Here is a 24,554-nt window from a genome sequence, read left to right as displayed (position 1 = left end):
CAGCTGGAGACCCAAGTTTGGGAAACCCTGCTCTATAGAATTAAACTGGTGATGTTGTTGTTGTTGTTTAGTCGTTTAGTTGTGTCCGACTCTTCATGACCCCATGGACCAGAGCACGCCAGGCACTCCTGTCTTCCACTGCCTCCCGCAGTTTGGTCAAACTCATGCTGGTAGCTTCGAGAACACTGTCCCACCATCTCGTCCTCTGTCGTCTCCTTCTCCTTGTGCCCTCCATCTTTCCCAACATCAGGGTCTTTTCCAGGGAGTCTTCTTTTCTCATGAGGTGGCCAAAGTATTGGTGCCTCAGCTTCAGGATCTGTCCTTCCAGTGAGCACTCAGGGCTGATTTCCTTCAGAATGGATAGGTTTGATCTTCTTGCAGTCCATGAGACTCTCAAGAGTCTCCTCCAGCACCATAATTCAAAAGCATCAATTCTTCAGCGATCAGCCTTCTTTATGGTCCAGCTCTCATTTCCATACATCACTACTGGGAAAACCATAGCTTTAACTATATAGGCCTTTGTTGGCAAGGTGATGTCTCTGCTTTTTAAGATGCTGTCTAGGTTTGTCATTGCTTTTTTGGGGGAAATGCTGCCACAATTACAGATTGGGCTAATGGCCGCTGCAGGCTACATACATGTACAGTCAATCCACACAGAGGTTTTGTGGTTTCATGTTTTGATTATAATGTAACCTGGGTTTTTTATTGTGGTATTTTTCTAACCTGCCCTGGAACCGTTGGATGAAGGGTGGACTATAGGTGTAAGTAATAAACCACAAAACAAACAAAGGCAGCCTTCACACACATTTACAGCTCTCACATGTCTCAATAACCCATAAACTGTTCCTCAGTATGAATGAGCAGCACTTCTTCTGTGCTCCCATTGCTGAGCTGGAAGCAACACACTATGAACCCTGGGCTTAATGTGGCAAGCCAACCAGCATTTGTGGTTCCTTTCTTCCAAATACGCCATGATTTACCAATCAGACCTTGGCTCAAAGCAGGGATGAACAAAATGAGGACCATTCAGCAGTATGCACCAGCAGGCTACTTGCTCGTGGCAAAGCAGACAATGTCACATATGCGAGAGATCGCGTGCGGAAGAGATCGTGTGAGCTGACGCTAAGAGGAATCCTTGAGGCAGCTCGCTCTTAGGCGGTCTTCAAATCAACATGGGTTCATAATGTTCCCTAAAGAGTGGTGTTAAGGAGCCCAGAGGTAGAAAATTATTCTGCAGCGAGTCAGTAACAACAGTGGGAAGAGCACAGCCTCCCATTTTACATTCATTAGAGTGGAGAAGAAGGGCAAAGGTCCATACTGTGTCTTGTGGCTGATCTCAATATATAGATAAATGTATATTTCTACAGGAAGCCTTTTGCACCACCCCAGCAAGTCCACAGAGAAGCCCAAACTACCCAAGCAGCACTCCCACCTCCTAAAGAGAGGCCCCTTTCAAAAGGATCTTTCATTTCAATACCCCGAGACCTGTGGGTATAGGACAGTATATAAATTGAACTAATTAATTAATTATAATACATTGCATGTAAAGGTTTTGCTTGCATTAGCACAAAGTCACCTATTCTACCCTCAAAAAGCGATTCATGGGCTATGTTACATTTTGCTGTATAATTAAGGAAGACGGAGATGTACCTTGAAGTCATTGTTGTATCTTCCAAAATTTACTCGGCCCATGTTTTCCACCAGCAAATCCAAATGCGCTCCAGCGCTCCCAGTTATATTTAGCGCTACGATACGGCGTCTTTCAAGAACTCCCTGAGGAATCTGCACAAATAATATCAATACTTAAAATCTAAACCTGAAACAGGGTACGGAACACAAACAACTTTAATGCATTTTACAAAGTCCCTATTTTTAGATTTTTTCCCTGTATTTTTGCAAGGGGATTTAGTAAGAATTCAATTTCCCCCGTGTTAACTCATAATTTGAATCAGCTGAACTTCGTAATTCTCATTCAAAGTGATTCAAGACATTTCAGGGTTTTTTCCTCCCTGATGACAGAACAACCAGTTCCCGTGAAGTTTAAAATTTCCCCACCCTCTGTGGTCAGGAAGTCTAAATGGCTGATTTAAAGCTTGTAAGATTTGTAATGTAGTCAAGTAAGTGTTGAAACAATTCATTGTTTTCTTGATGGTGTTTTTTCCCCGTCTGCAAAAAAAGTTAAACACGCAGGTGAAATGTAGCGTGAGAGTGAACCCCTTAGATGGAATCACATCAAAATGAATCACAAGCTAGAGAGTTGCTTCACCCAGCCCTTTTAGATACTATCCCTAGTGTATATCATGTAATTATGTGCTTAAATTCCCCCAGTATCTTCTCCCACTCCACTACTGTACATGGTCTTCCAAGGCCCAGTGCAGACATAACTTTTTCAACCATTCTTAGAATATGAGGAGCATGAGCACTTCCCAGGCATACACGTGCCTTCCTTTCCCCTCCATCTGAACTCCATTTCCATTTTCAGAGCCAACCATGGTGCCACACTAAATTGGCACTGATGCCAACGTTAATGATGGCTAGGCTCAACGAGCTTGAAAACTCACTTCTAGCCATGACGGCAAACCGCAGATTATCTGCTTTGTGTGCCTTTGATGTGCAAGGCTACAACTTTGTCATCAGCTCAATTCGCAGGTGACAATAAACCATGGTTTGTACTGAATGTACAGCTTCATGCTGTTCTGTTCTGTTCTTCCCCAAAGGAAGCAAAGCACGATCCCTGTCCTTCTGCTACGTCAAATGCAGGAATTGTGCTTTGTTTCACGCAAGCAAATCACAACTGGTAAGCAAAGAACAAACCTTGGCTAACCATTGTGGTTTTTCTGGAGTCAACCAAAACATGGATTCTGGTTTCAGACGCAATTATAAGCCAGTGATTGTGTGCCCCCCAACCACCCACATTTCAGGAGGAGAAGCAAAGCAGGAAAGTTGTGACGTTAGAACATTGCCACTGAAGAGCACGGCTTTACCCCATGGCAGTGAAGAAACAACCTCTGATAAAATATTCTTTAAATGCACCCCTCCAAGTTTTGAGGAGCAGGTGCAAAATTTAACTGTTCATGAGGGTATCTGCTTACAACAGAAGTGATACTGTGTGGATAAAATATTTTCAGCTCAATGCTATTGACTGGTATTTGGGTTGTGTGACTTTAGGCTTTATTTCTTATACGCTACCTCGAGTCTTTGGAGAGATGGAGTAAAAACATTTTTGCTGCTCTGAGGTCAATAGTTTGCAGTCAACTCATAGTACGGATTTGCATGGTTATGCAAAGAGCCTGGGAACTGTTCAACAATGCAAGTTTTCAAAGTCTAAGTTTATGCTAGCTCAAAATTCTGGTATGTTTTTGGCTCTTCTGGCAACCTTATTCCACATGGGTTTTTATTATGAATTGTGGTAGGCAAGTCAAAGCAGACAGATACATAGTGAGTCTTTATGCCTCTTAATTTTACTGTGCACATGGTAATGTGGAACAAAATGGGCTGAAGCACGTTGCCCTCACTAGTGTTTAACCATCTGAAACCTAAAAGGTATTTGAATATATTTGACAAGGAGTTCATACATCGCTCAGTGGCTGCATCATCAGATTAATTATTTGTACGCATGAATCAGACTTCACATCTCCAACACTGGAGACAAAACTCTCAGGTTAACATCACTTGGCATGCAATACTTTTCAATGGAGATGGTTCACAAATTGCAATTTAAGCCACCAGCTGATGAGATATACTCATAAGAGATATACTCATGTACACATGAGAGAGGCAGAGCTCTGCTGTGTGCATGTACAATGTACCTGACCTCTTATCACGAGCATTGCTGCGCCTTACCAAGAGGAAAAGGTACAAGGTGGCATTGAGGTCTGTGTGGTGAAAATGCCAACAGTGCGTTTGAAACACACTGATCTTGTCCCTCACCTTCCAGACACACTGCAGTGATGCCAGTGACAAGGGGCCAGGTAAGCGCCCCAGCCGACCATAAGACGCAGGTGCCTTCAAATGTTGGCGGGCATTGTGCTCAAAAGAACCTAACTCGTTCTACCTAACTCGTTCTCAAGGGATGGTGTTTTGGTCCTGACCTTGTGATGCACTTTTAAGCACAAGTCTGGACCTAGAGAGAAGCGCAGGGGGATCATTCATGCTGCAATACTGCATTTCTGAAGTACCTCTGAAGTGGCATGGTGCTTTGAAGGCCCACTAACCACCTCCAAAGCACAACCTCTACTGCGGGGGGAAACTCACTTCCACCCACACTGCCTCTCTAGCTCCAAGCTTGAGAGGAGAGCTGGGGTGTGTATTTCTCATGCTGTGCTTCTCAAGGTGCTAACAGCCCCTCAGAAGCACAGCACAGCTGCGCTGGCAACATTCTGCCACCTCGGCAGCTTCAACTCACAGAGGGAGACTCTTAGAATTCCTGCTCCATGGTTGCATTCATGGGATTGTTGTCTGTCACATGACGGTATGTGTTTTGACTCCACAGAGTGGGAAGTGACGAAGACGGGATGTTTGTGTTACTGTGTTCCATGAAGTGGGACTGTTGTCCTTTGTTCTTTTCTCTTTGCTGTCTGATGCTAGAGAGAGAGGGAGCCATGTTGCAGTGCTTCGTGTGTGTTTATATATAAATAAAGTAGATTAGCCAAAATGTTGAGCTGCTGAGGTCTGGTACACAAAGCTGCAAAGACTCTGCGGATCCTTAAGTGTGCCCGTGTTGGTTGGCATTGGTCACTGTGATGTTCGGGTTGAAGAAAACTTTTGAAGCTCCCGAACGATTGACCAGGAGGGAGAGAACATGCCAGTCAGGCATGTGTCTCTGCCGGGGTCCTACTCGAGTGTAGGCTGAGCTCCTGACAGAGACATAGGCTTGTTCTTTCGGCATATCCTGCTCATCAAGATGGGCTGGTGTAGGATACTCACAGTGGGAAACAAACTCCCGATCATACAAACAAAACAAAACAAAACAAAACTCAAGCCGAAGAAACAACTACAGCAGTTTCCCAAACTTGGGTCTCCAGCTGTTTTTGGACTACAAATCCCATCATCTCTGGCTAGCAGGACCAGTGACCAAGGATGATGGGAATCGTAGTCCAAAAACAGATGGCGATCCAAGTTTGGGAGACCCTGAGCCACAGTATCTAGCGTCGCTGAGGTAAACAAGAAAGCTGGAAGTTCTTCGCTTACCCCGTCCACAACGACATAAGCACGATCATGAATTCCATTAAGTATTGAATACAGCGGTTCTTCAGTACAGTTTCTTGGTAGCTTAGTTCTGTATAATACATACCCAACGTACTTGAAGAAGAAAGTGGGGAGAAAGCCGTGAGAAGAAAGTGTTACTTCTGAAAGGTCAGAATCGGATTATAAATACCTCTAACTTAAACATCTCTATGTATTTCATGCAAGGGCTTCAAGAATTCAAGTTTAAAAATCAAAAAATGATACATTAGCTACTGAAAGTTCAATTATTTTGGTTAAGATTAGGTGAGTCATACTCGCTTTCGAAGTTTGTATTAGTGCTTACCTAGCTGTTAAAAGGTCTTAATTTCAAAGATTCATCCAGTGAAATGAAAAGATGACACCTACAGAGAAAAGACTCCATGGCCCAACATGGATGATCAACTTCTGCTTCAATGAGCCTCTTTGCTCCTGCTTCACTGCTCCCTTCATGCAAGCAAGGAAACAAGCCAGTTAACCATAGCTTCTTGCTATACCTGATCAGGGAATTATGGAATTATGGTTAATGGCTTCCAAACCAGCCACGGTTCAAACAGGCTTCCAAATCTGGTTTGTTTGGAAGCCATTAACCATAGTTTCCAGTTCATATATATGTCGGAAGCCATGGTTAACTGTGTCTTCCAGGTTTATTTCCCACTCCCACCACACAAGCGGGCAAAGGGGCGGCTTGACACTCAGGCATTTCTTGGCTTAATAAACCAGGTTTTCATGATTCAGCTGCAACCTATCTTCCTATGCCCCAAACCTCCTGCTGACTAATATTTCTATACATCAAGTTGCCAAACACTTTCTTAGGGACCATCCTGTTTATTGACCATTCGTTCTTATTTGCTTGCAGGGGGGTTACATCTCTTCCCATTAGTCGTTTGTGCATTCCACGCTTTTCAGTGCACTGCTGTGTCACTTTCCAAATCACAAAAGATCAGATTCCTTTTTAAAGGTGGACTAGCACTAGGGTGATAGAGCCCTTTAACCCACGTTAACTGTGCAAGTCTAAAGCTCCAGTATATGTTTGAATCTCCTCTGCAAAATAGTGACAGTCTGAGGCACCCTCATCCATCCACTAAACAATCGTCCTCCATGACACATCCTCTTGTTCCCTTCACTAAAGTTCTTCTGACAGATGCTGAGCTATGTTAAATAATAATAATAATAATAATAATAGTTGTTGTTGTTGTTTTGTTTATACCCCGCCCATCTGACTGGGTTTTCCCAGCCACTCTGAGCACTCCCAACAGAGGACTAAAATAAATAATAAGACTTCAGACACTAAAAATTTCCCTAAACAGGGGTGCCTTCAGATGTCTTCTAAAAGTCAGATAGATTTGTCCTTTTGCCTCTCTTTCAACTATACATTTAACTGATGAGATATTTCTATACTGATCTGCCAGTTCCTCTTATCTGTTCTTCCCTCTCTCTGGTGCAATTATTCTCTGCATCCTCATTTCTATTCATCTAGCTGCTTGGACCTCACACATGTGCCCCAGGCACCCGCCTTAATCGCCAAAGCCTTCTGAAACAATTCACAGTTTTCTCCCCAGCTAGAACTGCTCAGTTCAGTCCGCCTGAAAGCTTGGAGGTTCTACTTCATGGTTCAAACTATGGAAAGCAGAGCGTATACAAATGGAATGGTTCTTCTCAAGATGCTCACAAACATCACTGAAAGAGCTACAGCAGGACACTGGGCAAAATCCACAACTGACATAAGAGAGTTTATTTGACCGGGGAGGGCGGGGGGTAGTGACAATTACACACAATGTGCAAAATGCTAACTCAAAACTCCTTCATGACCAACTTTTACCTGCTTCACTTGAACAAATGTCAAAGGGTAGGTGCTTTTAATTGGTCCCGATGGTGAAAGGTCCTTCAGAAGATCCCTTACGGTCCCCACCTATAATAATAATAATAAATTTTTATTTATATCCTGCCTTCCCCAGCCAAAGCTGGGCTCAAAGAGGCAGTACAGGAAAATACATAGCATTGTGGGGTTGGTTTTTATTAAAAAAATAATTGTCAAAAATAGAACTATTAACACTGCCATCTATTAACACTGCGTGGGAGAGGTGAAAGAAGAGAAAGTTAAGCCATTTGCTTATTGCTGCTGTCCTCATTTTGTTCTCACGCAGATTCAACGCAACTGCCTATCACCAGCCAGTTCCATCCCACATTAATATAGCAACTATGCATATGGTGAGAAAGTCTGCTTATCATAAAAGCAACCCAAATTTTACGATCAACTTTATAGCCACCCTCATAGCATAGGTGTACTTTCTTATGGTTCTACGAACTTGATGACATGCTTCCTTCCAAGAACCGGATTTCCCAGAAATTGCTACACCTAATGGAACATTCAGCAGTATTCCTCAACTATACGTTGCAAATTTCACCGTAAGGAACAGCTTAAATGAATTCCCTTAGCTTCAGTCACAAAGCTACAAATACCCATTTCCGAGCTCAAAATCAAACCCCCAACTTAGAGGTGTACTTTCCCCACCCCAACCCCCCATCACATTTACAAAATTGCTGAGGAAGTTTTTAATGTTTGATGTTTTTCTGTGTTTGGCGTTTTAATTTGTTGGAAGCCACCCAGTCAGATGGGTGACATACAAATACTAATTTATTATTATTATATTATAAATGGGTATTTTAGCCTTTTGCAAAAATTGTCCTTAATAAACACAAGGCAGAAGCGCCCGCCCTAGGCATATTAATCTACTATACAATATACAATATCCACCTACCTTTTTCAGCGGAACTTCTCCATAGGCAAACTTGGGGGTCGAGGGAGGAATAGGGCCCTGTGGTATTGTCTTGTACTGAAACAGGAACAAGCAATTAAAATTAAAAAAAGCAAGCTTTGTGATTTAAAGAACCACCTGCCTCATTCCACAGGCACATGCATCATGTCATTGAAGAGACACTGCTTTGAATCTACTGCACTAATGCTCCTGGGGCTTGTTTGGTTTGTGGTGTTGGCGATTTGAATTTCTCACCAGTTTCTGCTTCTGGCACAGTTAAATGGTTGGGGCGCAATCCTTTGGGAAGTCTGCTCACCTTCCCGGGGGGGGGGTGGTGTTGCGGCCGGGCACCCGGGTCCTCCCAGTGTTCTGGCTAGGGGGTGGAGTGGTGATGCCCCCCTCGCGCTAAGCCCCAGCTGCGTCATGCCCCCCATTGGCCAATCAGTACCAGCAGGGGGCGTGACTGCGGGAGATTTAAACTGCGGCACAGCTGAGAGGCTTCCCTCTTTCGCCTCCTCGCCGGATCTTTTTGCCTGTCTGCTTTGCGGTTTTCCTCTGCTTCGCTTGGTTTCTAGTTTTCTTTAGGACTCAGAAGGATTTGCTTTTTCTTTGCAAGAAGCCCAGAATAAAATTTAAAATACTAACTGATGCTAAAGAAAGAGGTGGATTTGCCCTGCCAGACCTGAAACTTTATTATGAATCGGCCGCATTTTGTTGGCTGAAAGAATGGCTGCTTCTTGAAAACACAGACATTTTGGATTTGGAAGGTTTTAATAATGTTTTTGGGTGGCATGCATATCTGTGGTATGACAAGGTTAAAGCTCATAAAGCATTTAAAAATCATATTGTCAGGAAAGCATTGTTCAACGTCTGGTTAAGATACAAAGACTTATTGGAGAATAAAACCCCAAGGTGGCTGTCACCAATGGAGGCAAAGGCACTCAAAAAGTCCAATATGGAGGCCAAATGGCCGAAATATTGGGAAATATTGGAACAAGAAGGAGATAAATTGAAATTGCAGAGTTTTGAAAAATTAAAAGATAAGGTGAGAGATTGGCTGCACTATTTTCAAATAAGAGAAGCCTATAACATGGATAAAAAAATAGGTTTCCAGGTGGAAAAATCAAAATTGGAAACTGAGTTGTTAGAACCCAAAACTAAAATACTTTCAAGAATGTATAACTTGCTGCTAAAATGGAATACGCAGGATGAAACGGTTAAATCTGCTATGATTAAATGGGCACAAGATGTTGGTCATAACATTATGTTTGCTGACTGGGAACAGTTGTGGACCACAGGTATGAAATTTACGGCATGTAATGCCTTAAGAGAGAATATTATGAAAATGATATACAGGTGGTACATGACCCCAGTCAAGCTTGCAAAAATCTACCATCTGCCCGATAATAAATGTTGGAAGTGTAAAGAAAATGAAGGAACATTCTTTCACCTTTGGTGGACATGCCCAAAGATTAAGGCTTTCTGGGAGATGATATACAACGAAATGAAAAAAATATTTAAATATACATTTCTTAAGAAGCCAGAGGCCTTTCTCCTGGGCATGGTGGGCCAATTGGTGCCAAAGAAGGACAGAATTTTCTTTATGTATGCAACAACAGCAGCAAGAATTCTTATCGCAAAGTATTGGAAGACACAAGAGTTACCCACCCTGGAAGAGTGGCAGATGAAGGTGATGGACTATATGGAATTGGCAGAAATGACTGGCAGAATCCGAGACCTGGGAGAAGAGTTGGTGGAAGAAGACTGGAAGAAATTTAAAGACTATCTTCAGAAATACTATAAAATTAATGAATGCTAAAACTGTGCTTGGATTGGTAATAAGTGGTAATTAGTGATAAAAGTTAATAAGAATATGCAAAAAAAAAAAGGCATTGATGATTGGCTGAAAATATTGATATAGAATGCGTTATGGTATAAAGTTTAAATATTTGAAAAAGGGTAAGAATTTGCTGAATTAAATATCTAAACGGGAATACAAAAGGGGGGAGGCGTGAGGAGGTCAAGAACATAAGCATATGAATTCGAGGTCATTGGGAAAAATGGATTTGTTTTTGTTTTTTGTTCTTTGTTTAAATTTAATTTTTCTTAATTAGTTGTGATTTTTTTTCTTGTATCTCTGTGTGTTTTTCTTTTCTGTAACTTATGGTTTTTTATTTTGAGAATTTCTATTTTTCTTTTCTGTAAAACTTTAATAAAAATTAATTTAAAAAAAAACAAAACAGAAGGATTTGCTTTTGTTCGCTGCGGCCAATCTGCCCTGCTCAGCGTCGTGGGAAAAGTCAAATCGCTGGGAAGCAGCGTTCCCTCAGCTGAGAAGCGGTGGTTGCCCACATGCAGTTTTTCAGAAGCACAACTGGCTACAGTTGTGCTGCACAACTCTGTGGCGTTCGTACAGAGCTCCCGGTCGTCTCACGGACTATTGACCCGTACACCACCAAGCAGGTCCTCCCCAGTAAATCACTTAGTCTCAGTCAGGTTCTTAAGTTAACAAATAAGAGTGCAGTTTATTGCAAACACAAATAAACTTTAACTGCATTCAAAACGTTGTTACTCTTTACCCTCTTAGTCTTGTTTTATTCTGTCTCTAACTCTTCTACCTCCCCTCACACAAGAACCAACTGCACTAACTGTCTCTCTAATTCCAACTGTCTGCCAACTGCTTTCCCAACTGCCTTTTCCCAACCAACCAACTAAAACCAACCTCGGGCTAAGCCCTTTTATAAACAGGCAGTCTCCGCCTCTGGCTTTTCTATTGGTCTACCTATTAACCCTTTCTCTCCCCCTGTACAGACATTTTCAAAACAATGGGCAAACACCACAAACGCCACTGAAAGAAATGGGAGCACTGCAAAAGAACTCTACAGTAGACTGCATTTATTGTCTGTACGAGCCTCAGGCAGTGACATTTGCTCTACATGGCATAAAAAACTATATGGATTAGATAACGTATGACTTCTCAGTACGGTCCTCTTGCACACTAAGCCACAAAGGAGTAGGTAAAGTTATAGACTGTGGGCTGTATTGAGTTTGGCAAGGGTATTCAACCCAGCCCACACAAAATCCCATACAAAAGGGGGATGTTGGCCGTTAGACTATGTTCCATCTATACCTCTCCCTGATCTTATGGGCTGGTTGTTAAGACACCACCTGTGGGAATGCATGCCGAGCAAGATGGTTGTCCTTGAAAACCCAACCCCAAAACTATAAAACCAACAACAAATGACAATAGTTGTGAAGAGATACATGGACTGTACAGTAATGAAGATCTGGGCAGCTAAGAATCAAACGGAAAACAATTACAGAGGGGGGATTATTAGGATTATTAGGATATGCACAGATGGAGGGAATTGAAAGTTTTATTTCAGAAATAAATATTAATGAAATACTGTGGATTAAAAAATGGAGGCGTAATCCTCACTTGATAATATTGGAAATGTTAACTAAGGTACGAGCAGGAATTAACAAACAGATAGTTGATGGATAAGGACAAAAGAAAAAAAAGGAATGTGAAGTAAAGATAACTATGAAATATAAGCAGCAATAAAGGTTAATTATGGGCACATCCAAGAAGGGGCGAGGAGTTGTTTTTTGAAAAAGTTGCATTAAATTTGCTCAATTTGTTATGGATTTGCTGAAAATTTGGAAAACCAATAAAAATTAATTGGTAAAATTAGACTATGTTCCAAGGGCTCTACTTTGCTTAACTCTCAGATGTGTAATCAAATCTGGGAATTCCTGCTCCACTGAATCTGGACGCCACAGAGTTCAAAAACATCAAGCAGCAGCCATCATTTTCAGTCCTTGGAACCCAAGGCTAATGCAGGAAAAGATACTTTGGGGATGCTTTAGGAGAAACTCACCATGGCGATGACTTCCCTAATAGCAAAGTACTTCTCCGTGAGATCTCCGGCTTCACTCAGCGGGGCGTCGTAATCATAGCTAGTAGGCTGTGATGCATAAGGCATGTTGGCTCCTGCAGGGAGGAAAATGAACACAGGAGGAAGTATAATAATAATGTTATTATTATCTATATGCTGCCCATCTGATTGGGTTGCCCCAGCCACTCTGGGCGGCTCCCAACAATACATTTGCTCTTCTCAAAACTATCCCAAAGCAGGCTTGTTTTTCTCAAGCCCAAACATCTGTATTGCCTAATAAAACAGATGTGCAAATTTAGGGACATCAGCTGCATTCCTGCATTTCAAAGGTGGTGCATATGCACCGCTGTCTTGTCTTCCAACAGTGGACGGTGCTGGCTTTTCCAGTATGGAAAGGCTAAACTATGACCCAAGTATTCAGAGGCTGAATGTAAATCTGAAGGACCTCTTTCTCCCAAGCCACTATCATAAATTAAGCTGGCAATAAATACAGCCGTCTAACTTGTCTGGCTATTCCTCTGTTTTATCTGACCCATACTGTATTACTGAAAGTAGGCCGTGAGGCTATGATGACCCACTATATGGTAAGACCTCCTTCTACCACTTTAGCATATAATGTTTCCTTGCTCCCTCTGTTTCAAGGAAGGAAGAAAAGTAGGTCCCGTTTTGCCTTCCTCGAATCCTTTTTCCTTTATTTCAAAGATTAAAAAATAATCCAGTACTTGAGATAACCCAAAACAGCTTAATAAAATAAAAACCAGCTATTGTTATTATAAAAAAAAATAAGTACTCGCACACACGCAACACAAACTTCTTACCATTCCAATAACCAAAATTAGTTCCTCCTATAAACATATACCTGAAAAGAAAGGCAAATAGGCAGTCAAAGATGCTGTACTAAAAACCCAAGCTCTCATTTAAATAGATGTTGATGAACTTACATGTTAACATTCGCTCCATGCGCCAGCATTTCACTAAGAGTCTTAGCTACAAGTGATGATGATATAACGGAATGACGGTGGCCCCAATGATCCAGCCAGCCAGTGTAGAACTCAGAATTGACCTGAAAGAAGAAATAAAACAATAGAAGAAGTTTTGCATTTAAGGGAAATTATATAGCTTGTGCAGTAAAAAGCAGCTAACAAAATCTATCCGGCTCTTATTTAATTTTTTAAAAATTACATTGCACTGTAGAATGAGGGAAAAAAGAATTTTTAAAAATTAAAAAGACATCTAAGCAGCAGCGTGTCAGTGATAAAAGCTATTTTTTTTTACCATGTTCAAGCTACTCAACAGAAAGAGAAGCTTTTGTACATGTTTTCCACATCAACATCTTTGAGCGAACCCAACCCATGGTACATAAAATAGATTCTGCCAATGTAGGTATAAAGTTCATGTTAGAATCATAGAATTGTAGGTGGAAGGGACTCCATGGGTCATCTAGTCCAACCCCTGCAATTCATAAATCCCAACAAAAGCATCCATGACAAATGAGCATCAATCTCTGCTTAAAAACCTCCAAGGAAGGAGAGTTCACAACCTCCAGAGGGAGTCTCTTCCACGGTCAAGCAGCTCTTACTGTCAGAAAGTTCTTCCTGATGTCAGAATCTCCTTTCTTGGAACTTGAAACCATTGGTTCGAATCCTACCCTCCAGAGCGGGAGAAAACAAACCTGCTCCATCTTCCATGTGACAGCCCTTCACATATTTGAAGGTGACTATCGTCTCCTCTTGGTTTCCTCTTTTCCAGGCTAAACATACCCAGATCCTTCAACCATTCCTCATATGGCTTGGTTTCCAGACCCCTGATCATATTGGCCGCCCTCCTCTGCACCTGTTCCGGCTTGTCAGCATCTTTCTTTAATTGTGGCGCCCAGAACTGGACACAGTATACCAGGTGTGGTCTGACCAAGGCAGAATAGAGTACAGTGGTACCTCGGGTTAAGTACTTAATTCGTTCTGGAGGTCCATTCTTAACCTGAAACTGTTCTTAACCTGAAGCACCACTTTAGCTAATGGGGCCTCCCACTGCAATTTCTGTTCTCATCCTGAAGCAAAGTTCTTAACCTGAGGTATTATTTCTGGGTTAGTGGAGTCTGTAACCTGAAGTGTATGTAACCAGAAGTACCACTGTATACTATTCCCTTGATCTGGACACTATACTTCTGTTGATGCAGCCGAGAATAGCATTAGCTTCTTTTGCTGCTGCATCACACTGTTGACTCATGTTAAGCTTGTGGTCTACTAAGATCCCTAGATCCTTTTCATGTGTACTGCTAGCACAAGCGCAAAATGCTTTTCGTTAGGGTGACACTAACGATTATTAAGTTTCCTTCACATTTCTTCCACAACTGCTGTGCCTTTTCTTACATTGTTGGCTGCCATGCACACTGAGGTGCCCACCGCCGGCACAATGTGCCATGTTACCACTAGTGGTAATGAGCAAAGAAAACTTGCTAATATTAAAGATCTGACCAATGACCATATGAAGAGGATGTGTTTGTGCTTGAGGCATAGCCTGTGGTTTGGCTCATATTTATCACCACCATTTATCAGTCGTTTCCTGCCTTTCTTACAAGACCAAAGGGGAAAGGAAAGGGCAGTGAGATGTAAGCAGATCAGGATCAACTGGTCCGTGACAGGATGATTGACATGGGTTTCTAGTTCCCAATGGTTTAAAATAGCAATAGCAAAATAGTGCTCTGCCCCCTCTATATCAAGCTGTTAGACTCTCTGACCTGTATTTCTTCAGATGTATATTTCTACTAGCAAATGCAGGCAACACTAACTTTATTTTTATACACACACACACACACACACACACACAGTACTGCCCTATACCCGGAGGTCTCAGGGTGGTTCACAGAAAAGATCAACATAAAACCCACACTATATATGATCAAAATAAACAACCCAATAACACCCCCAAAAAGAGCCACATTATAAAAGGGCATAGGCTGTCAATCAGATCAACCAAAGGCCTAGTTAAAACGTAAAAATTTTGCCTGGCACCTAAAGATGTACCCAGTATAATGATGGCACCAGGCGAACTTCCCTGGGAGGACATTCCACAGATGGGGAGCCACTGCAGAGAAGGCCCGTTCTCGTGTTGCCACCTTTAAGACCTCTCAAGGAGGAGGCACACGAAGAAGGGCCTCAGAAGATGGTCTGAGGGTCCAGGTAGGTTTATATGGAAGAGGCAGTCCTTGAACTTTATGCCTCATAGGGTGTCGCATGTAACTGATGCCCCACCCCACTCAAATCACCATTCTGCATCAGCACCAACCTCCTGACCATTACTTTGCATTTCACTTGAGATTGTGAACCTTGGTGCTACAGTAAACGAGAAAGTAGATTCCCGAAGTCTGAAAACTAGTCCACACCTATATATTGCTTTATCCAAACCAGGGTTTCCCAAACTTGGGTCTCCAGCTGTTTTTGGACTACAGTTCCCATCATCCCTGACCACTGGTCCTGCTAGCTAGGGATGATGGGAGTTACAGTCCCAAAACAGCTGGAGATCGAAGTTTGGGAAACCCTGACCCAAACAATAGCAGCCTAAGCACAGAACTGTGTTTGACTTAGGGTCACCTAGTGATCTTCATGGCTGAGCAAGCATTTGAACCTGGTTTCCCCTGGTCCAAGTCACATACTACATTGGCTCTAGATGGCCACCTGAAGCAGTCATCCCTGTTGATTCCAAACTCTGACAACGGCCACTCCATTCCACCCTGCATATCTCTGCAGTATCTCACTGGACCGTGCAGAATCTGAATATTAGTCGGCTCTTTCTTGTGACAAGGCGTTGGACTTTGATGTCATGAGATGAAGGAAATCAACTTCTGATCGCTGCTTGCCGCTTCATCCGTTTCCATAGGTGATTCCCCCCACCCATCAAGCAAGCCCCTGCTTTCTCAGACTACAGTGGTACCTCGGGTTAAGTACTTAATTCATTCCGGAGGTCCGTTCTTAACCTGAAACTGTTCTTAACCTGAAGCGCCACTTTAGCTAATGGGGCCTCCCGCTGCCGCCGTACCTCTGGAGCATGATTTCTGTTCTCATCCTGAAGCAAAGTTCTTAACCCGAGGTACTGTTTCTGGGTTAGCGGAGTCTGTAACCTGAAGCGTATGTAACCTGAAGCGTATGTAACCCGAGGTACCACTGTACTTAAACCAGTTACCCAATTGCCCAACATCTGGACAAAAGGGACCCAAGATTACGTCAAGCTGAAGATACAAAAGAATCCCATGCATTAAGCTTTGTGTTTGTTTGTTTGTTTGTTTGTTTGTTTGTTTGTTTGCTTGCTTGTTTGTTTGAAGTGCAGTTCTTCCTCATCCACCATAAACTTTCCCCATCTACATATGTTGAACTCCCTCAGTTTATTATCCCTGCTGCCTTGTATTTTGTCCGTAACAAGTTCTTTTGGGGCATTTAAAAGAATAACGAAACACTTAAATATGCCTATGCATCTGGTATACCCTACTTCAGTTCAACCCATTACTAATAACAACTTACTACAACCACCTTTGTATTATTATGCACTCATATCAGCAGTATTGTATGAACATAAGGGGAAGGGGCGAAATCATACCAAGGGGCCATTAGGTTCAGCGTGTCTCTGATTTAAGAATGACGCTGTGACATTAGCACCTGCAAAGAAATGAAGAAAAAAGGATGTCAAAACTGATTCCTATGCTGCCGTTTCTTTGCTACTACAGGCCTCATCTGTAATACACCCGGCAGCTGGCCCTGTTTAAATGGAAAAGCGTGCCTTTCTTAATGCAGAACCAGTGCTATTTTTCTAGAAAAAGAGGTGCCAGAACTCACCATTAATGTCTGCCTCGTTCTCTTACAATAGCAATGGCGCCCACTTGAGAAGTGCCAGAACTCAGTTCTGGCAAGTTCCGGCTGGGGGAAAAGCCCTGTGCACAACATATCTACACAAAGTCACATGTGCTGTCAATAAAGAAGCATTTTACATTCCACACTCACTAGAGAATTGCAAAAGGGAAACTAGAGTCCATCAATTATGACAGGAAACTTTCTAAAGAAAACTATGGACAGAATCTAGGTGCAAGAAGAATGAGAGGGGAGCCTGGCTATAACTACATAAAGCAAATTAAAGAAGAAGAGAAGGCTGGGAATATGTTAACCTAAAAAAAAAACTTGCACAATTGAACACAACAGAGACATATTTGAGGTTTGTTGAACAGAACACAAAAAGCACACTCATTCATAACAGGGGCATTCGTTTGGGTATCTAGCCATAGGTTTATCAAGCATGGGACCTAAACAACCGTCACAAAGTTAAGCTCAATGCAAAGAAACCCACCCCAGAATGACATCATAGGATTATACTGGAGAAAGGCGTATTATAATAATTTAACTCTGCATGCTACGCTTTTCAAAATTCCCCAGTGTCAGCCCCTGTCTCTAGAGAAAACCCAAACAGCAGGACCAGCACATCTTGCCAAAGTTGATAAACTGAATAAATAAAAGGGGGCAGGGGTCAGAGATATTAAAAATATTTAGGAAAAGCAATCCTAAAATGGAGGATCCATGATGGAGAAACCACCATACCTGCCGGATTTAATAATAATAATAATAATAATAATAATAATAATAATAATAATAATAATGTGCACCGATTCAAATGTGTGCAGGTGTGGACTACTTTGGTCTAATTCAAATAAAGGAAAAGCAGATGAACATCTAAATGGTGCTCAAATGTGCATTTCCCCATTATTTTCCTTATAGAAATACCACTCTTTGGGAGAAGTAGGTTTGTTGTGTATGAATTCCCCATCGACTATAACTGCATGATCTAAATTTTCAGCACACCAGTAACTGAATCCCACTAGCCTCAGTAGCTTCTTACGTTCCTATAATAATGAAAATATATATATCTGCCCAAATCTCTGCATCTTTACTTGGGAATAAATTCCACTGTACTTGCGAGTAAATTTCCCACAAGCTGGCTTCCAGTTAGTTGTGCTGCCCAAGACAGCAACCAACCTGGTCCAAAATCCACAGTGGAATAAAGGCCTTGAAGAGTCCCACATCTCAAGAAAAACTTGCTTGCGCCATCTGTGGTGAACAGCACCACATCATCCCCCAGGTGCTGACGGAAAAGGCTCTGCAGGTAACGAAGGTAATCAAAATCGCAGGCGAAGTAGCTCCCGTATTCATTTTCAACCTAAACCAAACATATACATAAAATTAGTAAGGAAAAACAGCTGACAACCGTCAACTAGCGTGGAAGTTAACCGATAAATAGAAATATTATAATGTGTAGAAAAACAAGAGAAGTTCAAATAATCATACAAAAAAAACCACAAAAAAACAACTAAAATAAGATCATATTTCCACAATTAAAAACCTCTCCCGCAGATCTTTTTGGGAATTCTGGGGGAACATTTTTCCAAAGTAGCAGTCTTTATTATGATGTCCCCAAGACATGCTAACTGCTTTAAATACCCTCTTTTCATAGGAAACAAAAAATCTTGACTTAAATCCATGCAAGCAGCTTAAAATACTGATTCAATAACACTGCTTTTTAATACTAATTTGTAGTGATCTCCTTATCAGCCTTCTGCCTTGCAAGCAATTTGTGCCACTCACATAATAGTGGACCCAGGAAGATGTCTAGCAGTAGCAATTATATCTGGAGTAATTTTCAGTATGATCTATTTTCTTAAAGTCCTATATTGAATTATCAGAGCTGCTGCCGTATTTGATTGTGATACATATTACTGCATTGCATTAACGTGGAGCCATTTTAGAAGAAAAGTAAAAAGCTTATTCGCTACTAGTAAATGAAGCTTGCATTTTGTAAGAAGGCTCCAAGCTACCTCTGGGTGTGTTCTTTAAACCCTCTCTGCAAACCTATGCATGCCAATGATATTTACTTTCGAGAAAATGCGTATATAGGATTGTAGCCTTGGTCGGCCTGAAGTGTGTGAAAAACCAATGGAGTCTCATAACCAAACACTCCAGGTTCTGCTAGACTCAATATGTGCTGGAGTGATGGCCCCCTGGTGAGGAAAACTTCGTGTCTCAGGTTTTGACTATTAGACGCAAAAAACGCTCCATTTTTTAAGGCTTTCCTAGTAATCAGTGAAACGTAGGCTGCTGTTAGAGCAAGTTTCAACTCCCTGGGTTGCCTGGAAGCAGCTTAACCACATTCTGAGGCCTCCATTTTGAGGTTGAGAGGATAGGTAGAAATAGTCCCTCTTCTGTCTTCTTTACTCACCAGAGTCTTAGATTAGGTGTATGTTAATTTAGGGCTCAAACACACTGCGAAGTATCCTAACCATCTAGATGCCACTATGTGCAAGTGAGCCATTTGTTCAATGAGATCTAAACATATATGAATGAAATAAATTGTAGGAATGAGGCGGTGTGGCCCACATTCTCAAGAGGACTGTTTCTTGCTTGTTTTTTAAATTTTGAAGTAGCATATATTTCTCATAATCTTAAAAACCATAAAATAACACATCGTGTGGTCCAATCTCATTAAAAGGAAGGAACACATTTAATCTGAAAGGTTAAAACATATGCTTCATGTATTCCAAACTGCGTTACCCACCCCAAACACTACTCCCCTATGGGCCCACTACCTGTGTGTTCAATAAAATCGCCCCATACTGTATAGAAGTTATCGTTTTTCTTTTGGCCTCTTGCTATCTGCAGTTTCCATGTTAGCTTTTCCAACAAAGCTGTCTGCCAGGCTGCTTCAAACCACTTATCCATGCTCAACAGTTGTAATGTTTTCCATGTACTGGCTATGGTCGTTCTCGCCACGGTCAATAAATAAGATCTTTTTTCCTAATTCTTGGCAAGTCCTGACTATACTAATGAAGCAATACCAGTCCTGGGGACATAGGAGGACTGGTGTAAATGTTCCATCTCTTGGGTGCCTAACCTGTGGTTCTCCAGATGCTTCTAGACTCCAGCTCCCATCAGGCCCAGCAAGCATGGTAAATGGATAAGGAGTTATAAACCAGCACCATCTAAAGAGCCACTGGTCAACCACCCCAATCTGGTCAGTCAAAGAAGCTTCTGCAGATGCTACACAACCACCAGTCTTGTCCTTTATGCCTGAGATTTGAAGCAAGTCGTTTCTTGGACATGAACAATTCTGAAATTGTTCATAAGTACCATATGGTTTCTGAAAACCCCCCCTAATCCCGCATCACTTGAATATATTATTCCAGGCACGTCCAACTCTACAGAGACTGCGATTTACTCCCAGTGTAATAAAACTGGCAGTGGTCCACCCATTGTCATTGCCCATAGTTGTTGAACTTTTTAAAGGGGGGAGTAACCAGAGTTGTTGAGATGTTTTTCAGGGGTGAGGCGGATATGGGGGCAAGGCGTGTCATGATCACTCAGGAGCAACGGGGGTGTTTCTTATTTTAGTCCCGTGATCGACGTGGAGGACCATAGCAATCTACCTGTTGATCGTGGTTGACCAGTAGGACATTGCTGTATTATTCTATCCTAAAATTAGTACAGTGGTACCTTGGGTTACAGATGCTTCAGGTTACAGACTCCGCTAACCCAGAAATAGTACCTCAGGTTAAGAACTTTGCTTCAGGATGAGAACAGAAATCATGCAGTGGCGGTGCAGCAGCAGGAGGAGGCCCCATTAGCTAAAGTGGTACCTCAGATTAAGAACAGTTTCAGGTTAAGAACGGACCTCCAGAACGAATTAAGTTCTTAACCCGAGGTACCACTGTATACCATGAACAACCTTTCAAGTGGGAAAATGCTTTTAAAAGATACATTTCTAAATAAATGCACTAACAGCATTCAGGTTTTGGGGTTTTTTTCTGTTTTCATGTATATTATAGGAAATTCCATGCATGTATTTATTTTAATTTCATAATTTTACCTGCACCATAATAATTGGGCCTCCGTTCTGGTAAAGATGAACCTTCATCTTTGGTAGTAAGACCCCCATCCATCTTTCTACAGCTGCCAAGTAATCTGGAAAAATATAAAAGAGAGATTGCATACATTGGAAGTTATTACACTAATTGTTTTATGAAAAATTTGTTTATTTCCCTGTTGTTTAGTTCTTGCATGTCTATAAAATAATTAAATGTACACAAATATAAATAATCATTCAAATCCCTGGAATTGCTAACATGAAGGCCGCCATGTTTCTCTTTACTTCGGCTCTCTGCCAAACCAGAAACCTCCATGTTTTGCTTAGTGTGGGCCAGAACTGAGTTACAGTCATGGTTTATATGCTCAAAAATGGGAGTAGCCCTTGCTTGTCTCTTAAACTCTTCCATCACTGCTCCCCAAAAATGTGTTAAGAGCATTTTATGGGCTGATTCACACATTCAAGGTGTGTCTTCCATTTGCCCCCCTTCATGCCATCATTTCCAACTATCCCTGGATATAGGCTAGAGAACTATAAAGTTACCTTTCTCTACTTAATCACATACCTGAGGTAAGCCATGAGATCACATGGGCACATGGGGGAGGGAGGATAACAACCGGCTCACAGGTATGAACTTGATATTTGACTTCTAGCAATGTCGTTTTAAGTAATCATATTCAACACTGCGCATTTTCTTGAACTCGTTACCTGCATCAGAAGATCTAAGGACGATGGTTTCTTTTTCTAATAGCCAGGCAGGTAGACCTCCCTAGAAAGGAAAAAAGAAAACTATAAAATATACTTGGAAAGCAAAACCATATAAAGATACTTGCCTCAGAAAATAGATGGATTTCCACCCGCTGGAAGCATCTACTATAATAGCCAGCCAGCAGGAATAGTATTTGTTCATTTAAGGCATTTTTATACTCCTTAATTATTCACATTTCTAAGTGGTGTACATTTTTTGTCATCAGAGTTCATTTTATGTTTATTTATATGTGTGTGTGTATAATTTATATATAAATTATATATTTATATATTTATAATTTAATTAAATTATTCAAATTTCTAGTGGTGTACATTTTTTGTCATCAGAGTTCATTTTATATTTATTTATATATGTGTGTGTGTGTGTATAATTTATGATTTTCAGGTTTATACATTTCAATAATTTTACAGTCATTTTAACATTTCAAAACTTGACTTCCTTCCCTCTATTTCTGTGGTTCCTTAAATTCCTTAAATTTATTTTTAATATTTTCTGCATATCCAAATTAACTCTAAGTGGTGTACATTAAGACAATCCACAGAAAGAGGGACAACAAGGCAATTTTTTATTATTATCGTAAAAACAAACATTATTTTAAAATGCCTGTGGGAAGAAGGAAGTCTTAGTCATGCATCTGAAGTGCAGGAAGGAAGGAACCTTTCTAATCTCAGTTGGGAGGAGTTTCACAATCTTGGGGTTACTATGCTGAATTCACAGTCCTCATCTACTACTCAACAATGCAGGTGTATGAGCTGCGTGGCCTGACCTAGTGCTCAGAGCTGGGTAAAAGAACCCTAAAATCAACATGAAGCCATGGCTCTGCCCCCAGCACAGTTGTGTTGCACCACCTTCATCCACAGTGGCCTCTTCAAAGGATTTTGAGGGCCATCCAAATGGCTCCATACCCTCAGAGGTGGCACAGCACGACACTTTGAGGGGGGGTGGTATCAGGGCTGGCACACACACGAAGCAGGCCGAGGCTGCCACCTTGGGCAGCAGAAGCCTAAGAGGCACCTCTGCCACCGGCGAAGTGGTGCCAGCTTTCACCAATATGTCGCCCAAATCTCGCAAGGTCTCGTGAGATCTTGCAGGGAACCTGCTGCTGTCACTTTGTGGGCACTACCATGCAACCGATGTAAGGAAGGCTTTGGTCAAACATGTTTGGTCAAACATGACCCTTCCATGTTTGGTACTAAGTGGGTCTTAAAAATCTATCAGGGGCAAGTGGAGCAGAACGGCCTGCCTCTGCTCCCTTTGACATTATCAAGATCACATCCTTTAAAATCTGCCAAATAGGGCTGGGTGAGATATTTTAATTTATCTTCCAAAACTGGATATAATATCATATATAATACCATATAATATCATTATATCCGTTTCAGTTTTTGACTTGGCAATATATCACAAATCATGATGGGTGTTAGAGCTGGGTGATATATTAATTTATCTTCCAAAACTGGTTTGAAGTCCATATCGTTATATATATAATTTTTGACCTGGCAATATACTGTGTGTGTGTGTGTGTGTGTGTGTGTGCGCGCGCGCACTATGCAAAAATCACAATGTGGGGAAAACTGTGAAGCCAGCCAATGCCTCTACATAGCTCTATCCTTATTTCAGGCATTGTGATATATACTGGAGTATTCTGATGTTTAGCTGGTAATACATCATGATGTTGAAAACCAGATATCGCCCAGCCCTACTGCTCAATACCATGATTGATGATAGCATCACATTATGCAGGAAAATCCTAGCACCCAAACTCATATAAGCAACTATATAAGCACTGATTCCAATATTGACTTAAAACCACCATATTTTAAAATGGCTTTTCTTGATTCTCTTCTTTTTGTTGGACTCCAGCATGGCCAAGGAATTGAACCAAGACTATAGTTGAAGGAGCAGGTGGGGTTGGACCAGTTTTGGGATGGAAATGAGCAGACAAGCTGCATTTAGGGCATCACGGTATTCCATGTCCAGTATCTTGTGAATGTCAGTCAAACGTGAAAACCAAGAGCGTTTCCAGACTGTCACTATTCTTGGGTTTAGGGAAGCTTTTAATGTTTAATAGACTATTGTGTTTTAATATTCTGTTGGAAGCTGCCCAGAGTGGCTGGGGAAACCCAGCCAGATGGGCGGGGTATAAATAGATTTTTTATTATTATTATTATTATTATTATTATTATTATTATTATTATTATTGGGATTCTATCCCACCCTGGCAAATTCAGGCTGTGCAGTTATAGCCGATTGGGAAAGCTTGCGCAGCAAACCTGCAACACAACTGCTTCTGCAAAAGATCAGACTTTTTGCAATACACTGGAAAGCATGGGATAACACGTCCTCTCGTGCAATGCCCTCTGGCCGCAACAAATGTGGATAAATATTTACCATGTCCCATTCTGCACATATATATGGCCCAGCTCTCAGGATGACGAGCAAGCCAATCTCATCGGCAAGCCGCAGGAAACTCTCAAGGTCTCGATCACCAGCGAAGTTGTAAACTCCTGGCTCAGCTTCGTGAAAGTTCCACGGGACATACCTGCAAATACCACATACGACTCTTACTTTAGAATTACAAAAATGACACAAGCAGCAATATAATTGCACCCAAAGGAATTACACCTAACAGCCAGGTGGGATATGAAGTGCAGGTGTTCCTTTTCTGAATGCATGAACAGGCCTTCGCACCAGAGGGCTCAGAGTTGAGTGGGGAATCATGCAAAGACTCTCCTTCATGTGAAAAGCATGTCTCTCCCTCTTAATTGTGCGCCAATCTGGTGTGTTTTGATTTGTGCTTACGTGCACAGAACTGCACACCATACTTTTTCCTCTGCTTGCAGCTCTTTGGATCCAAGCTAAAGGATTTGTTTTTCCGTAGATTTTTAACACAACTTGGGGGAAAGTTCTCTAACATGAGCAAAGCTTTTGTACGGTTGCCATTCACTTTGACAAGGCTCGCGCAGGAGAACCTTTCAGTATAGACCAGGGGTAGGCAACCTAAGGCCCGGG

General features: G+C 41.6%; 1 protein-coding gene across 1 annotated transcript in view; it reads right to left on the bottom strand.

The window, feature by feature from the left end:
- The window catches only part of GLB1 (galactosidase beta 1), a 39,943-nt gene that overhangs the window by 4,961 nt on the left and 10,428 nt on the right, over positions 1-24,554 (bottom strand). Inside the window, exons 3-14 of the mRNA XM_083578013.1 lie at positions 23,934-24,084; positions 21,482-21,542; positions 20,777-20,871; positions 17,896-18,076; positions 16,472-16,530; positions 12,823-12,944; positions 12,700-12,740; positions 11,864-11,976; positions 7,986-8,060; positions 7,046-7,135; positions 5,191-5,301; positions 1,651-1,782 (exon numbers count right to left, since the gene is read on the bottom strand). Coding sequence (XP_083434139.1) covers positions 1,651-1,782; positions 5,191-5,301; positions 7,046-7,135; positions 7,986-8,060; positions 11,864-11,976; positions 12,700-12,740; positions 12,823-12,944; positions 16,472-16,530; positions 17,896-18,076; positions 20,777-20,871; positions 21,482-21,542; positions 23,934-24,084 — 1,231 coding nt within the window. The remainder of the gene's footprint in view (positions 1-1,650; positions 1,783-5,190; positions 5,302-7,045; positions 7,136-7,985; positions 8,061-11,863; positions 11,977-12,699; positions 12,741-12,822; positions 12,945-16,471; positions 16,531-17,895; positions 18,077-20,776; positions 20,872-21,481; positions 21,543-23,933; positions 24,085-24,554) is intronic.

The sequence above is a fragment of the Podarcis filfolensis genome (assembly GCF_964270895.1).
Source record: "Podarcis filfolensis genome assembly, chromosome: 12".
NCBI classification, from domain to species: Eukaryota; Metazoa; Chordata; class Lepidosauria; order Squamata; family Lacertidae; genus Podarcis; species Podarcis filfolensis.
Note: the sequence above shows the minus strand (reverse complement) of the source record. Positions and strands in the feature narration are given on the sequence as shown.